At 38.1% G+C, this 18792-nt stretch overlaps 1 protein-coding gene across 2 annotated transcripts in view; it reads right to left on the reverse strand.

The window, feature by feature from the left end:
* Positions 1-18792, reverse strand: part of gsk3b (glycogen synthase kinase 3 beta) — a 38267-nt gene that overhangs the window by 4337 nt on the left and 15138 nt on the right. Inside the window, exons 3-8 of one of the 2 annotated variants that reach the window (XM_005799309.2) lie at positions 14937-15020; positions 7530-7640; positions 6339-6469; positions 4119-4225; positions 3923-4020; positions 3720-3815 (exon numbers count right to left, since the gene is read on the reverse strand). In XM_005799309.2, coding sequence (XP_005799366.1) covers positions 3720-3815; positions 3923-4020; positions 4119-4225; positions 6339-6469; positions 7530-7640; positions 14937-15020 — 627 coding nt within the window. Of the gene's footprint in view, positions 1-3707; positions 3816-3922; positions 4021-4118; positions 4226-6338; positions 6470-7529; positions 7641-14936; positions 15021-18792 lie in introns of both variants that reach the window. The other variant, XM_014468890.2, reaches the window with a different exon arrangement.

Consider the following 18792-nt stretch of genomic DNA (forward strand, 5'->3'; position numbering starts at 1 on the left):
GACAGCTAAGGTACAACCAGGGGAATAATTTAAGCGTTTCTGTGATCTGGCACTTTGAGGGCAGTGAATTAAATGCAGCTGCAGAGAACGACCCCAACATGGTTCCCACACATCCATGGAGAAATTTATATTATTCTAATCAGTTTCTTACATCCAATTTAAAAATAAGTAAAATATAAATTCATGGTGAACTGCAGTGACAGATATTTCCATACCACTTGTATGGGGAACCTGGAAACATCAGAAACTGGAATTAAGAAAGGAAAGAAGGAAGGAATGAAAGATGAAGCTAAGGAAGGAGGTGAGGACTGAAAGACAAGGAAAGAAAGGAAAGCAAAGATAGCAGGAGCTAAAGACAGAAGGACATAAGGAGAGGAAGGGCAGACAGAAAAAAAATATATTTCTGTTCTCTTATTTTCTTTTTCCTTTATTATCCAGGCTTGGGAAAATATTAAAAACATTCTATGTTTTTCCAGACTGCATAGGATCCCTGCAGAACAGAAAGGCCAGCGGCTGCCTGTTGATTGGAGGCTAAATTTATAAAGTAAAAGCTTTGTGTGAGGAATGGAAATAATGTCCACCCACTCCTTACAGCCTCATACTTACTGTCTGTGTCTCACTGTACAAGATAAAAGTAAAGAGTCGCTCCTTAACCACAACCTGCAGAAATACTGATAGAAGCCAGCTGTGTAAAAGGGTTGCTGATCCAACTTTGCTCACAAAACCATTTTCTTCCCCAACCTGATGGTAATGGTTGTTAATAATAATAATAATAATAATAACAACAACAACAACAAGTTTCAGTTTTAGCTTAATGAGTGTTTTCTTGTTCTGCTGTTCAAATGTTTTTTCATAAAAATTATTGTGAAAGAATCATATTTTTCAGTTAACATGAAATACTACACAGTGCATACAGTCCTGAATGATCCCGTATTTCTTTACATTTTGGGTCCAGCGTTTTTAATCAGATTTGCTTAGCATCTTTAAAAGTCGTCTATCTAAATATTAGACACAATTTCAGTTCATTGTTTTCCAAATACTTGTATCTGACCATTTTCAGAAACAATTGTTTTCAAGTTTAATAAGCTTCCTGATTTTGACCTATCAGTTTCTCACAGATTTAATGCACAAGTTTCTTTTTAAGATCCCAAACTGATTCAGGCTCAACATTTCACATTTTCTTCCCCTTTGGAGTCTTGGGTCTAAATGGCCGTTTTGGTCTAATTTTGAATTTACCCTTATATTTTCACCATAAAAACTATTTACCTTACCTTGTTTGGTATCATTATTTTCAGAACATCCTAAACTTTGTGATTTTACAGTGTTTGTTTCATTTTGACAAAATTTATTATCACATTGGAGCAAAAAACACACACAGAAACATGACGTCATGCCCGCCACAGGGTGGGCGTCGACCTCAAAAGGTTCCCTCTGGGTCAAAGCCAAGGTATTATTAGCTACACCCTTGAGAAACATTTATGTCTTTATGTCGCTGTCTTATGTGTTAATGGTCTTAATCTCTGGATAGCATGTTCTTCAATGAAACACGCTAAAATAATAAATAAAAAGAAAAAAATCACTTATAATTTAACAAATAAAGTTCACAGTCTTACCTTTCGATTTACATTTACTTAGCTCATGTCAGCTTAACATTTCCTGTTTTGTAGTAAACATTTCTTTAGGGAATATGATAAACTTCTATCTAAATGTCTTCATTCAAAATAGTTCTTAAATTCAACATAGTTATTGATCTTTATTGTACATGTTTTATCATTTTGTCTTACGTAATGATGACCTTATGTGAATTAAAATTGGAACCAGCAAATAATTTAAAAATTTGTTATGTATACTAAATGTTAGCCTTCAAAATCTGTGGTTTTTACCAAAGAGCACTATAATTTACATGGTATGCTACATTTATGCTATGTTTTTTTTTCTTCACACATTTATTATACATATGTGGCAATAGAGTAAAACTTGGGATTTGTACATTTTATATATAAGCAATGTGTAAATCACTCTGCTTCATTCTTTGTTCTTTCAATTCAGATTAATCTTTTGGGAAATGGAATGGGGAAAATAACCTAGAAACTAAAATATTTTCTGATACTTTCTTTTTTGTTGTCAGTATTTCTCCAGGACCAAATACAAAACTTTTCCAAATTTTCAAATGTAAGGCCAAGCAGGAAGCAGTATTCAGTCTGAACATTATCTGAAAGCCATTAAACAATCTGCAAGAACAAGATCTGATGGAGGAACCGAGAGATCCATTATCATTTCGCTGAACATCGACTATGTAAGAGGTTTTCAGTAAAGAACACATTATTGGTCATAAATACTATTTTACATTTGTCAAATTGTTCTACTTGATCTTCGCCATAGATTGGACAAAAAGGTGTCATGTGTCTTGAAAAATAAAAACCATTTCCATGAAAATGGTCAGGAACTGTTCTGAAACGAGAGAAAAATCAGCAAAGCTCCTCAGAAAAACTTAAAAAGACTTTTAGAAAGTCTGAAGAAAGATTTGTAACATTTAAAAGACAGTTTATCTCACTTGATCTAATATACCAAGGCATTAGGGATGATTCAAGTCCTTTTGCATATTGCACTCAGCTTATACAAATACTGTACTTATGTTACCAAACACAGGCAAAGGTGAGCAAGACAACAACAGAGCAGGCTTAATATAAAAACACAAACATTCACCGGCCACTTCATTAGGTACACCTGTTTAATTGCTTTTTAACACAAACAGCAATTTAGTCAGTCACATGGTAGAATCTCAGAACATTCAGACGTTCAAAGGGATTTAGGTGATTTTGAATGTGCCATGGTTGTTGGTGTGAATATCTGATCTGCTGGGACTTTCATGCGGAAACTTTTATGGTTTGTAGAGAAAGGTTCTATTTTTTTTTTTTTAAATCGGAAAACTAATTGAAAAATTACCCAAATAATCACTTGTTACAAGCAGATGGGCTACAGCAGCAGAGGACAAACTCCTGCTGCCCCTCTTGTCAGCTAAAGGAAACTGAGGTTACGTTGCACAAAAGCAAACCAAGACTGGACGATCACATGTTGGAAAAACTTAGCCTGTTTCCTGACTCACACATTCAACTGCAGAAATTGGAGTGAGCTACAGGAAAGTATGTATAAATCCTGGTATGTATCAGGGGGTCAGACTGCTGGTGGAGTGATGGTGTGATTGATATTTCCTTGAGTACTTTAGTACTAAACAAGCATCATTTACACACCTATACCAGGTTAATGCTCCATGATTTAAACCTTGTACCATCTCAAACTGGCTTCTTGATTTTGACAATGAGTTCACTGTACTCCAATAGTCTTTAGAGTCACCCATTACATCGTCGTTGTAACGGGAGATTTGCATAATGAAGAAATCTGCACCGAAGGGAAAAGGATGAATCTAGAACTAGCCAGGTGTACCTAATAAAGTGGCCGGTATATTAACATGTCACACAGTCTGATGCATGATGATGTTCAACATGCAATGACAAAAAAAGAAACACAAAAGCAGTAAACCAAAACCTACATTTTAAAAAAATGAGTTTTGTGAATGCGAACAGATAAAAAAGGAGCTCTTAAATCAGCATGCGGCTCCGGTGGATGGATGTTAGATGATGGGATGGCAGAACAAAAGCGGTGGGATGTGGCAGCAGAAAAACGTAGAAGTAAAAGTGCTGCTGTACCTGCTGACTCACCTTAGTCCAAGGGTGGGCCTTGATCTGGGGGAATTTGAACTCAGTGTAGTTGGGGTTCATTTCGCGGATCTGTTCTCGGGTTGGAGTACCGAGAACCTGGAAAGAAACAGCAAAGAGTTGTTAACCTCAACAGCATTTAGTCCTGAAATCCAAGTCCCACTTGCTCAAACACAGTGAGCTCAGCACGGCCGGCTGATTCTCACCTTAATGATTTCCACAAGCTGATCCACCCCACTGTCTCCAGGGAAGATTGGCTGTCCTAACAGCAGCTCTGCCAGGACGCAGCCAGCTGACCACACATCTGCAGGAGTTAGAGAAAGAGAGGAGGGGTCAATAATAAGAAAAACACACACACAGCCAGATCCCTAAGACTGGCTGGATCAGCTGGGGTGGGCGTACCTATGCTGGAGGTGTAGTCAGTGGCACCAAAGATGAGCTCTGGGGCCCGGTAGTAGCGAGAGCAGATGTAGGACACGTTGGGCTCTCCACGGACCAGCTGCTTCGCACTGCACACACAATAAAAGCACATCATGGTCAGAATCACCACCCACTTCTGCCAAAAGAGAGGAACGTGAAACCAATGTGATCAGAGTATATTTATAGGCACAGGGGCTAAACTGGGATTTGATGTGTGAAGAGGGGCTGAGAGATTTTTGCAAAGGGAGCAGAGCCCTCAGCAGACATGACGAAATAAGTGAAACAAGCCGACACATCCGTTCCCTAAAGACAGAAAGATAATCCTGCTGTAGGTTCTTAATGCCCAGATCTTTATAGAAAAACTACAGCTTTTAACTAAAAAAAAACTCTTAGATGTTTCAAGAGCTAAACTCAAAATGAGATTAATAAGTCACTTTTCTGGTCATTTGTGAGGTTTTCTGAGCCATTCAGACTTTCTGGTGTCCAAGTGGACACAAGCTTAAAGGCAAACTGATTGCCAGGGTTTTATGCTAAAGAGGAGAATTATGACAACCAGATAGTTTGTGGTTGCTTTCTAAACCAGTAAAGCAACCACAGACCATCACACCATCACCACGTTGTATGCAGAGTTTCCTTCTGAAATGCTGTTAGTTTTACACCAGATGTAAAAAGGTCCACTTCTGCTCTGCAACTGTATTTCTAAAACATATTGCTTAAAAAAAGAGTTTTTTTGATGAGTTTGGGTCAGCAAGGGTTTCACCACAGATGACATTTTTGCTCTCTTTCTTTGTTTCTAGTTAAATCATGAACACTGATTTTAATAGATAAGTTAGGCCTGCAGTGGCCTCCTACTGGACAAATCACAAATTTGCTCTTGAAGTAATTTTGGTGAGAAGGTTCCCCACTGTTTCATACAGTATTTTCTCCATATGTTAATAAAGGCTCTTACTGCAGATTTGATGGCATCCCAAAGCTTCAGAAACAACATTTTAACATTTCAGGCTGATGGATGTTGGTATCTTTTATCTGTTCTTAATTAGTTTACTCAAGGACATGAAGGTTTATGTTTTTGATATGTTTAAACATGCTTCATGTTGTCAAATGGGTTTTCTGTAAGTTATTTCTTTAAGTGACTTCATAATTGATGATTAATTGCATTTAATTCATGGGTCAACAAGGCGACCAATTACTTATTCAAACTGGGAATCCTTTTTTATCATTTGAAAACTGCACTTTATGTGTTCTCTGGTTAACTGATGACCCGAAACATTTAATTGTGACAAAACAGTAGAAACAGGAGCTATTTAGAGATCTCTTCATAGATTTAGTAAACATTTAAATTCTGAACTAAAACAATAAGTTAATTTCTTTTATAATTAATATGTGAAACACAACTCGTTTTAGATATTGCTTGGAGAAATTGAGATGTTTGTATTATGGAAATTGTAAAGGAAACAACTAGTTTCCATACTCTACTTTGTTTTTAACATAATTATTCAGATCTGGGATAAAGACCCCTTCTCCAGGCACACCACTCATACCCAGCTTGACAGCTAAATTGTAACTAATGTGTTTTCGTCTAATGACTTTATTACCATTTAGTCAGTAGCTTTTCTTTTCTTTCCATCTTCACCCTTTGTGTTTGCACAGGTACAGAATATCATTTACATCTTGATTTGCTAAATTTTCACACACAGCACTTTGGTGCAGCTTGTGCCTGTTAACAAAATGCTTTTTAAATTAAATTGACACTGACAATTCAATCAGCCCAACAGAGCTGTGCTCAGTATGTACTTACACAGAGCAAGTCGGCACTGTGTGCTCAGCTGAGTGACAACAGCATTGTTGATTAGAGCAGCATGCTGCACCCATCGACCCCCCACTTCACACATAAATGCCAATATGGCTCTGTGACTGCCTCCATTGCTGACTCAGTGGCACATAACAGGCAGATCAATTCACTGCCTCTGTAGTTTAACAAATGAGGCAGATGTGCGGCAATCAAGTCTAGCCTGAAAGTATTGTTAAAAGATATTTGTTGACACATAGCAACATTGGAGCACTGCTTACCTTTGGTTGAGACAAAAATAAGCAGAGTTTCTTTGTTTTTCCTACAGCTTAGTCTACTCTGTTTCAGACCTGTTAATTCAGTGGACGCGCTGATTAACCTGCATCCATGTTAACAGCATGACTGCGTCTCACCTGCCAAAGTCGCAGAGCTTGAGAACAGCCGTCTCTGGGTCGAGCAGCAGATTCTGGGGCTTAATGTCCCGATGGCAGATCCCAAACGAATGGATGTAAGCCAGGCTCCTGAACAGCTGGTACATGTACAACTACGCAGGGAAGAAGACACACAGACGGGTCACAACTGCAGAACAAGCAGCCACCTGACATTACAAGGTTTATAGCAGGTAAAAAATAACGCACACAGGGATGTTACTTCAGTCCGGTCAAACACAGGATGTTTTATTATCCCGTCATGCTGTCTTTTTAAAGGAACACTGTTAACTGTGCCTTGCAGAGATAAAACAACACGAGTTTCATCAATTGCAAAGTTGCAGTTGCAGTCAATATCAATCAACTAATTTTGAATGAAAGAAAATGTGGACATTTACTAGCTTAAATAGAAAAAAACTGAATAAAAAGTTTAAAAAAATAAAGACAAATAGATCTATTTTTGCTAATTTTGCTATATTTATTATAAAGTTGTGATCTTAGCAATATTTTCTGTTACACAAATCATTTTGAACCAATGCAGAAATAAAACACATAAATGATGGTACACAGGAAAAGTACCTACAAATGATTTAAAGGCTTGACTCTAACAACACAATGTTGCACTTATTTCCCCTGTATTTTATCTATTTTTTGCATTTTTAACCAACAGGTGTTCTTAGGGAAGTATTGCTTTGTTTATACAGTATATGCTAATTAAGAAATCGGCTGGTAACCTGGTCTAGAGAAAAACAAATATGTTTTTATTTTTAGCTTACTAGAAAAATACACACAGCTGCACAGCTGTGTCTTATACAAAGTCGAACGGTCATTCAAGTGAATCATAGAATTTTAGGCCAAATCATATGTTTTATATTTAAAGCCCTTAATCTCAAAGTATCTCTTAAATGGAGATAGATTAAAAATTGCTGCAAGACCAATCACTCTGGCCTGAAACAAAAAACAGAATCCACTAAGATTCAAATATGAACATGGCAGTAAAAGAAAATTGATTGAAAAGAGTAAATGATTGTTATAGAATTATCAAATAGGAAAGGAAAAAGTCAGAAAAAAATCCAACTCTGGTTTAAGATCTCCTCTTCAGTGTCTCTGAAAACCAACAACATCTGCCTCTTCCTGCCATAATGGTAATAAAATCCCAGACTCAGTTATATTTACCTTGACATAAACCATTGGCAGCGTCTGTTTGGCTCGGCTGTAGTGTCTGGCCACTCTGTAGACGGTCTCAGGAACGTAGTCCAAAACCAGATTCAAATACACCTCGTCTTTCTGTTGAAGAGAAGAAAAAACAAGGACACTCGAGTTAAAACTCACAATCAGAAAAATCAAACAAACATTAAATATGTATATCAATAATATAAAATCATAACCAGGCTCATCTCAGTTGCCTGTTAAATATTTCAGTGCGTTATCCATATCGTTTGCCTTTTGCAAGCCGATAAAACAGATTTTCATATCCTAAAAGAGAATCCATTGCATCTCCCTGGAGGACAGAAACCAGAGTCATGAGTCACAACGGCCTGAGCTGCACCAGCAGCCACAGGCAGTGACATCATTTCCTTGTTTCCTGGTTAGAATGAAGCAAGTCTTGGAGGGCAGAAGGTTCTCCACCCAGTTATTGTAACACTTCCTTTTTCCTCTGAGTACAACATCAGCTGCTCAAAACCGAGCCATCGGACCATTAATGGAGACTAATAAATAAAAACTACAAATCATGATTCAGGAATGGAACAGTTGGAGACGGGACAGCAGAGGTCTCCATTTTCCTACTTACTGTCTAATGCTGAAATACTGAAATCATGACTGTAACAATTCCTTTGAGGTCGGAAACAACGTCAGATTTCATCCCTTCATAGCTTAAGTGACTCAATTTGACTCGTAATGCTTTTGTGACGCTTAAAGTTTATTGTGGGTAAGGGTCTACATTTCAAGACAAAATATTGCAGAAATTAGCTAAAAAAAAAAATTACATCAACTGAAAACCAATGCAATTTGTGCAGCCCCTCTCAGAGTAATCTGCTTTAGCTGATGCATTTCTGCCACCTTGTGGTAGAAGTAAGACATTGCGGCTAGCATGTGAAACCAGACTTCTCATTACCAACGCTCTCTGGATGGAAACAATATTTACAGACAAGAGAGACATAGGGACATAAACATAAGATGATTTTATTTACTGGAATTACACTAGAATAAGTATTTGAAACGTTGGCAATCTCCCATCCCTTATCTAGGCATTAGGAAGTCAAATTAAAGTTTGACTTCCTAAATTTAGCTCTGTGCTTTAAAGATAACTTTCACAGGCTAATGTTTTAGGTTAGTTGATGGAAAAGTTTTTAACTTGACTGTAAGAGTTAAACCTCAGATGAGCAGGTGGCATCACACACATGGATGAAAAGTGTGCACCAACCAACATAGTCGCCTTCACAGTTATTTTATTGGGAACATCATCGTAAAGGTTAAGAAAAATATTAGCTGGGAACAATCTGCATGTTTGAGTACATCCACATATTAATAAATCCCAAATTATTCTATATTTTAAAGTGAATTCTGGAAACAGCTGATTTTATAAATAATTTTAATCGTAAATTACACTATTTTAATGAGTATTTGGGTCAGAAATCAACATTTGAACCAGTTTGACTACCGAGCTGCAAGACATTATACAGTCAGGTGATCTTAGTAACATGTCTAGCGGTCACAAAATTCATAAGGTAAAAAAAAGCTACAGAAAAACAACCTGTAGGAACCTATAGCAGAGATGCTAACATGATCTACATAGCTCAAAGAAATCTAACACTACTATCTCTGTACTGGACACACATTTCTCCCCTCTCTGATTACTACACAGAGCTCTGGGTTAAATAGACAGTAAATGAAATGAGATGAAGAGCCCAAGAACTCAGAGACAAGACAACCTGTAGATTAACATTTTTCTACAATTATGTTCACACTTTGGCAGTCAGCACTTCCCTTTCCCAGCCATACATGCACGTCTGCAGCCATTCCCTCCATTGATAAAATTTGTGACGACTGGGGAGCCTGTTCCGCCTCCTGCTAGCGCCATCATTGCTATATTTAGCCTAGCAACAGCAATGACTCACTTCCTGCCTCACTGCAAAGCCACTTCCTTGGCTTCTTCCCAGAGGGATTACAATGCAAAGCCCTGATTGGCTCCTTGTTAACTCCCAGCTAAATAATAAGGCATCTGATTTTGGGGAGAAAAATGCCCGCAGTCACCTGAACAACTGGGAAAGCTTTTTTATCAATATTAATCTCCAGCTATACTTTACTAAAGGCTGGTTGTGACTTATACTACATGTTGTGCAGAGCTTATTTCAGAATGTGTGGTTGTGCTTCATGTCATATGGACACATTGGATAAATCAGTTCTCAGGAAGCATATGGGAATCCATATGATAAGGAAAATGAGCACAGCAGTACATGTTAATGAGATCATAAGGACAGGCAGAAGGAAGGACGATGAGTGAGTCTCCACTTTGTCACACACTAATGAATATGCTTCCAATGTCGCACTGTGTCTAAGAATAAATCACTAAACATGAGCAGAGGACACAGTTTGTCTCGCACTGCCGTTTACTTGCCTAAGTTAATCTTGTGCCAACTCTACCAGTTTGCTAGACCTCGATTAACCAGAGGCAGTGCTGCTCATTCACATTCTGCTAAACATATGGGTTTCTGGAATAAGAGCTGAGAAAGAGCTGTGGTCTTCAGAAAGCCACAAACAGATTAATCACATCTACTGTGACATGTAGGAGTTATGTGATGTGACCGGAGGAAATAAGAACAGTAGCATGGTAATAATGGTGGCTCAGGGTCTGGCAATCGGAAGGTTGAAAATTCCCCCCAAGTGTCAATATTTACAGTTCAGCTCAAATGAGTTAAGCTTGATAAATTTGGGTTTAAAGTAATTTTTACCAACATGCCCAGCCAGAGTTCTGACTTAAATTAAATAAAGAAACAGTTTGAGGCGTTAAAGATTAGCGTGATGGCAAGGAAGTCTCCCTACTTGGAGCATATGGCCAAAGATAAATAGTTACAATCCTAGCATAAACATGCAAAAATCTGGACAGTGATTATAAAAGTGTTTGGTTGCAAAGACGTTTCCAAAAATTGCTATGAAGGTTCAAATAAATAACTGACATTATTTTTAAAGAAAGTCAATAAAAAAAATTTTTTTCTCTTCATAGACATTACCACTGACCCAGCTCTACTGATCCTAGAGATTTTAACATTGGCACATAGCTGACCAGTTTTCCTACGTTTCTCTCCTAGAAAAATCCAGTAAAAGAGCAATGGCTACCATTAACCCGTTACTCTTTCCATTTTCATAGAATGTACTCCTGCATGAAAGAGTCGCAGTTTTATGTGTCGGCTCTCTTCTTCTTGACTGTATGTTTTACATTTGGAATCTGTTATATGATTGGATTGAATTAACTACGTTTTCCTGTGTATATATTTGACCTCTATTACTTAAAATGCCTTAAGATTACATTTATTGTAGATAAATTAACTGTGTCAATTTGGTCAGACCAGCTTCCAGTGAGGGTTGAACTCCCACAGGTATGTTAATAACCTTTATAAACTGAATTTCTGGGTACAGTCAGGTGTTGAGGGGATCCATTTTGGTGTTTCAGGGTCAAGTCTCTGTTTTTTGCAAATTGTGTGGTTCTGTTCGCATCATCAGATTATGAAAACCAGCACCTCCTAATCCAAGACAGTGGTCTTAAACAGGAAAAGGGTAGATAGAGCACCTTCTCTGGTGGAGCAGATTCAGTATCTCAGGTCTTGTTCACGAATGAGTGGAAAAAATGAAGGGGAGATTGATAAGCAGATTGGTGCAGTGTGTGCAAAAATCATTGTATATCTAAATATGCCCAGGGTATGAATAATTTCACACCTTCTTCCTTTATCATAGACCTCTGCATGCACCATCAACTGATGCATTCTAGTCAACAATATCCTAATGAAACATTTTTTCCTTAATGTTTTTTATGTTTATCTTACTTGACTTAATAAATGTAACTAATATTCTGTAGATATATTTTCTAGGTGACAGATGTTCTAATCTGATGTGTAATAAGCCCATTACTACCATGACTCAGTCTCTTTATAACTCAGTTTGAGTTTAGTCCTTTCAATAAACATATTTATCTAAAACACTGCTCCATCCTGATGAGCTAAAAATACTTTCATGGCTCATAATTCTATCCAAAAATGTGAACAGTTATTCTAAACAGGCCGACAAAATAAGCTTTTACTAGTTGTGGGCAACACGATGATAATACATAGGGAAGGATTAGAATGTGCCGACGATCTGCCAAAGCAGCGAGACTGTAAGATAGTTTATAAGGGGCACTGAATGTTTAACGCTCTTGTTCAAATTAATCAATTTTACTTTCCTTGTGAGGTAGGGATTAAACGGTTACTGGTTTGAGATGTTTGGTCTGATTGTCCATGAAATAGAGCATTCAGATGTTTCTCTTCGGAGATGAGCAGAAGGCAGAAGAAGCATGGCAGGGCTATTTCAAACACCAAAAAGCAAGAGTTTAATGTTTAAAATTTTTGTACCAGTATATCCCCATTATCTCACCAGAGTGCCCTTTACCCAAGTGATCATTGTTGTTTACCTCTGAATACAGGCATTATAAAAATCTGATCGCTTGTACTTGAAACATGATGCGAAAATATTTTTATTATGCACTTTTGCACATGAGAGAGTTGAGATGTGTGATTGTGAGCTGCTCTGCACTCTTAGCTACACTGCAATGATTACTTTGAGGCAAATAACGATAAGAGTAACTGTTCCACTCGAATGCCGCATTAAAACTTCGTATTCTCAGGAGGTAAAAGTCAAGCAACTATTTGCTTACAGCCCACGCTATTTGGAACAGCGGCCTTCATTTTAAATAGTCTTATACAACAGGTTAAAGGGTAAAAGCTGAAGCACACCGTATGCTCCGGGCCTGCCACATGTCAGTAATTGCACAAGACTACCTGTCCACATAATGACAGCTGTGGCAGCTGTAGTTGCGTGTCTGACAGCTGCCTCCCTGAAAGATGCATCCAGTGTGAACTCTCACTCCATGATTCAGGGTCTTCTTATTAAAGACCCTTCCATCCATCAGCCTGTCTGTAACTTTCCATCCATCGTCTAAGCACTGACTTTACCTTTCGCCTCCTTCACGAGCCCTCCCTTCTTTTCCCCCGCTCACTCTAGGCTCTATGGGTGGTAAATCCTCATACCAACAACTTGGTGCCAGTCTCCATAATTAGCCAAGTGACACGATGAGAGAGGTTAGAAGGGGGCAGGGGGAATAAATGAGCAGGAAAAGCAACACTGTAGAATTCAATGTAAGCACGAATTTTATGGATGTGATGATGAAATCAATTTGAGATAAAAAAATTAAAAAAAAGGTTTATTTTAAGTGTTACATGGAGAGCAGCCGTTTGTTTTTGGTAGTCTAACAGTCTCTGCAAATAAATTATTAGCCATGTATTCCCAGAGGTCACTGAGCACATGAGGTAAGAGGAAGCACTGAGGTGGAGCTTAAAGAATAGAGGGGACAGCTTGAGTAAATCTATAATTAACCAACAACCCCTGATCTTGCAAAGTTATGCCTCCTCACCCCATCCCCACCCAAACATCTCAGTCAGCTTTCTTTATACCAAAACTCAATTCAAACCTACGACCCCATAATCCTTTCCTTTAACTTTGGTAGGTGTGCTGCAGAGAGCATTCCAGGCTGCGATGTCATGGGTATAGTCCCCACAGCGTGTATGCCAAATCCATGTGTGTCTATATTTGACACGCAGACCTCGGCGGGCCTGTTTGTCAACCAGCTGAATGACACCTTCCAGCCTCTCAGTCTCCAGGAGACCCCCCACAGGTCGACAGAAATAGAAAGCGAGACAAAGAGGTGACTTTCCTGTCCTGATGGACGCAATCTACTGTTGGATTTGTCAAACGCACTGCCAGTCAGACACACAACAATTCTAATTGACATAGAGAAAGTAATCAACTAAAAGCTTCAACAGAAGATAAAAGGACAGTTTTTGACATTTTTTTAAAGCACAGATAAATAGAAGCATAGCAAATCCACTTATCACACTATTTGCATTAAGACTAATAATATTCACAGTTTGTTTTTAGCATATAGACATAAAAATATTGCTAGTTGGCAAATACATTGTTTAATACAATATCTTCTAAAAGCATTAATACTCTAAATTTTTCCCATTTCTCACTTCACTCTAAGTTGCCTATTGACATGTGTGTGCATCTGTGAGGGTTTGAGAGGGCAGCTGGGTGAATGAGGTCAACATGACTAGAAAAGGCCTTTCTCCTCCCTGAGCGGTGCATCTCTGCAGTTTCTCCAGAGTTATCATGGATCACTTGGCTGTTTTTCCAATCCTTGTTGAGCCAGTCTGTCTAGATGAGCGGCTATGTTTTGGAATGTTTGTGGTTGTGCCATGCTCTTTCCGTTTTCAGACGGTTCATTAAGCAGTACTTAACGTCCTCCCTGGCCTGTCTGCTTTGGTCAATTCAAACCTCAATTCATGATGCAGACTGTCCAATAATGTTGTCTGACAAACCTCAGAGTCGCTCACAGAACAGGTGGATTCACACTAAGATTAAATGAAATAAAGTAAACTTTTATTTAATAGAAAACTACTATAGACAACTGGTTGTTCTGCACGTCATTTAGAGTTGTATGAGTAAAGGGGGCTGAATACATAACTTATGGCAGTTTCAGAGTTTTATTTGTCAAATATTGTGAAAACCACGTCTCCCTTTTCTTCCACTTCAGAGAAAATAATCCACCACAAAAAGTACCAATAAAATACACTGCGGTCTGTTGTAACGTGGCTGAATGCCATCAGGTTTTAGGGGTGTATATACTTCTGCAAATCACTGAATGTTAAAGATGTGTCCCATTTCTAAAATAACCCATTTTGAAGTAAACAAATGGAAAAATTATATCACAAAGTATATTTTAGTGGACCCCTCGTATTCTTTGAGGTTTGGGACCACAGTCACCTGCAGGTAGCCAAAATCCACAAACCCTTGAGATCCCCTCTATAGATGCTTATAAATGCTAGTTTTAATAGTTCAAACACAAACTATACTTTAATGCACACTAAGAAGAACAGAACAGTTTTTCTTATTTCACCTCTAGGACCTGCAGACAATTAGCAAATAATTTAGTCATATGCCACATAAAAATCCAAGAGTACTGAACGAGCCATGAATAGGAGGGTGTTCACTGGATAGATAATGATAACAGAATAAAACGACAAGTAGAGGAGATGCTTTTCAATGTCCTGAAATCTTCAGAAAGAAATATATTAACACCAATTATGGCAAATTCCTTGATTCCTCAAAGAAAAAGCATGCATATGAGTTGCGCAGCATGAGTTATGTTCGCCAACACCTCTGACAGCTACAGGAGGCTAGAAGTGCTTCCCCTTTATGGATCCAACAGATATATTAAACCAGCTTCTTCAACCAGATGAATGGGAGCTGAAATGTTCATCTCTGACTGACCTTGTCTCCACTGGAGTAGAAGAAGTAGCGCAAGCGGACAATGTTGCAGTGGTCCAACTTCCTCATGATCTGCAGCTCACGATTCTGAGAATAAGAAATAAAACTGTTATAATGATGACCAATCAGCATGAAGTATCAGGAATGTTACTTTAATATGTTTTTGAGAAGGTCTGCAGTTTTCAGTTAAACCAGAAATACTCATTAATAATTTCTTTTATGGATAATTACGCAACACAGAGATGGAGCTCTTATATGCCATTGCAGTAGAGTTGAGGTATATAAGCACGACCTTTATGAAAAACTATAAGCCCACAAAATACAACATGAGAGAAATGTGCTTAAAGTCAACAATAATGGCATACAATGGTAATTGGTTAGCACCGAAGAAAATTCTGAGGAAAAGTGCTTCAACAAAGAGAAGCCACTGGATTCAAAATGTAATCACTGGATGATTGGGGTATCCCCACAGAAAGTAACTGTACACTCAGAGCATTTCCAAGTGAGGACAAGAATTCAAAATAATAGAAAAAGATCCAACAGCTCCATTGCAGATCAAACTTTCTGCACAAATCTCCATTTTCCTCTCCTCCCTCCTCCCTTTAATCTCAGGGCTTTGTGGTGGCTTGATCTAAAGTGCTTGTATAACCTTTGCAGGCTGAGAACCCCAGTGCGGAAAAAAACACAAATGCAGGGTGGTCGGATTCAGAGAAAACAACCCGAAGACCACACGAGGAAGCTTAAAGCATGAACGAGGTCAGAATCCGGCCGGTTGCATAAAAATCCAGCTTTGATGTCGGAGTTGTATGCAATGGAGCATGTGGCCAGCTGGTTGCTGGGAGACACATAATAATATCTGAAACTTTATTGATAGTAGTCTTGTATACATGTGAGATTTTGATTCCAACAACAATCTCTACTGGATTTAAATGACTAAAAGGGTTTTCTGTGTGTTTGTGTTGTAAAGCGTCATAGGACATTTTCACTCATGAATAGAAGAAACAAACATGGCGTCATTTCATCAGTATTACATGAATGACTAAATGAGGAAATATCTGCGTCCAGACCTAAAGCAAAAATTGTTTAAATATAGGGTAGGGAGAAATTGACTTTATGGAAATGTATCACAATATTTTGTGGCACTGTTGTGATAATAAAAATTATTGAAAAAAAATAAAATAGTTACTTAATTTTTAGGTAACTGAATGGTTGTGATGGAATGTAACAGCATTCATAGTGCCACCGACAAATACTGTTCTTGAAAAACATTCCCATTTGAAATAGGCTTCATTATAACATTTACCTAAAGAAGTGTGATTTATATCACTAAACTGCACATATTAAATGCATTTAAAATTTTTACTGATATTTATTCATGCTCTTGTGAAATAGTGAAGAAAATAGTAAAATAACATTTCTGATGATACTGTCAGCTTTGGGGTTTTTAAACATCATTAATTAGAATTTATTGAGACAACGATAAATAAAAATTCTCATCATAATTTTTTTTTTTTTTACAATAAACAATATGATAAGTCACTAATTATAAATACGGTTCTTACTGATTTTTATGTCAAAATCTTCCAGAAACAAATTTCCATTTCTCTCAAGGTAGGATGAACAGATGGATATACCAATGGAAGGATGGACAGATTAAAAAAGGAATTAAGTCTTGAAATAGAAATATTTCTATTGTTTTATTTTTCCATACTAATCCAGACTCAGGACACATTTCATCAAAATCCATAGGTTTCCAGACTGCATAAGAACTCTGCATTTAATCAGAATAAATCAAAAACAAATCGAGTTTCAGGTTAGTGCTAAATCAGTGACGAGATATCAAAGATGCTGTTTCAATTCAGGATTGGAGCTGTTTTATGTCAGTTTTCCCTTAAAAACTAACTTAAATATAAAGGAAAATATAAAATAAGACCATATTTTATAATGGTCTTCTTTGTGTCAGCAGCAAAGCATTGAAGAGCATACCATAGCTCAGCAGCCTTGTATAGATAATATTCTCAGTCACTTACAAGCAGACGTAAATTGTCTATAACCCCCTCCATCCTCCCTCCTGTCTTTCTGACTACGACCAACCCACTCAGAACCCCCCACTACTCCCACCACGTCATGACATCACTGCACGTAGGTCACAGACCCAGACATCAAACTATTGTGCACTGCAGCCAACGCCCTCGTCTTATTGCACTGGACTGTCCCGGGGTGTGTCTTTGTCTGTGTGTGTGTGTATGTGTGCGTGGGTGCGGAGGGTGATGGTAGCATATGGAGGGGGAGCAGGCAGACTGTTGAGTAAAGCCCAGCTCAGCTCTTGCTGTACTGCAGTCCGTCCTGCTGACCCGTCGTCCACCAGAGTCTCAGCAGCGCAGACACAGAGTGGCACAAATGGGAGACAAAGCCGGTGGAAACTGGAGGGGGAAAAAAATGCCCTAATTGCAGGCTGCAAAGGGGTGCTACAGCTGAGCACTTCATGATGCTGATGGGACAAAACCACATCTAGCAGACTGAGCACATAGACCCAAAGCTTACCACCTACACAAACACATACTTCAATTTCCTCTTCTGCTTAAGGATTAAACTGAATACAGCCACAGAATAACTTGAGGGCACCATTTTTTAATACTGTGACTAAAACCCTAGGCATTTCATTTGGTGGTTATAAAGCATCCCACATATTCATCCATCTTTATTTAAATCTACATTCCGGTATTTTTCTGAAGCCCCCAAAAGAGGCAGCTAATGCATTTATTGTCACAGCATTATGCTAAGAGTTGAATTAATTAAACAGTTTTCTATCAATGAGACAGATGGATCAATACCATCTATGGTATGTGACAGATTCTCATTGGCAGGTTCTGGATTTCTTAATCCACTAATGCAATGGCTGATAATAATAACAATAATAAAAAAATAGACAATTTAATTTCAATTTTATGCTTAAATTTATTAAACTGCAGTTTAGAGACATTTAACCCCATTCGTATTAATTTAACTATCCATTGTTTCTATGTTCTCTTTCTCCTTCCAGGTTAATCTGAAAGTTTTATAATCCAATTTAAGTAAATAATGGCCACTTATGGTAGGACGGTTGGAAAAAAATATCTTCAGTGCTGCTCCAATATCTTCTTGTAATACAGTTGAATCAGCTGAATAAAAATCTGTATCAGTGTTACAAACAAACAGCCTCTGATCTCCTGCTTAAATTTAAAAGGAGAGAAAAACCTCTTAAAAAGCAGAGTGCTGCACTTTGCATCACATCAAAGTAAAAGTAATGGATATTAATGCATTTCCTGGGAAACTATTTTATGTCTGTTGCACATTAATGAACATTTGTGTTTCCATTAAGAATTTACAGCAGCCCCAAAATAACTTGCAGCTTCTGCCCTCGGTGTGATGAAGAAATGTATCTGCAGCCAGGCTCAGAAATGCAATTTTTCCTCATTTCAAACAATTGCATCAAGGGTTTGATGAGGCATTGATCAGATTTCCTGAACTTCAGCTGACCTGGGAGCTAACAGCAAGTGCCATTGTTCATTAATGTTGCCAAAGACTAGCTGCCACCATTGATGCTCCAGCTCTTAGTGAGCATTCTGATGTGAGCATCCATTTTCCAATAGGCTGATATGCGATCCCTCAAATGGGAATAGGAGATAGAGCCTATCCCATAATGCACCACAAGCAGACTGTAACCCCCACCAGAACCGTCTCACACTTTGTCTCATCAGCTTCACCCTAATGCAGATCCTACTCATGTGATTACTTCAGCTTTGTTCGCACGTACAGGGGGAAAAAAATAACCTTTTTACTCTCGCACCGCAACCAAAAACAAATTATCAATGAGAAA

The sequence above is a fragment of the Xiphophorus maculatus genome, chromosome 7 (assembly GCF_002775205.1).
Source record: "Xiphophorus maculatus strain JP 163 A chromosome 7, X_maculatus-5.0-male, whole genome shotgun sequence".
Classification (NCBI taxonomy): Eukaryota; Metazoa; Chordata; class Actinopteri; order Cyprinodontiformes; family Poeciliidae; genus Xiphophorus; species Xiphophorus maculatus.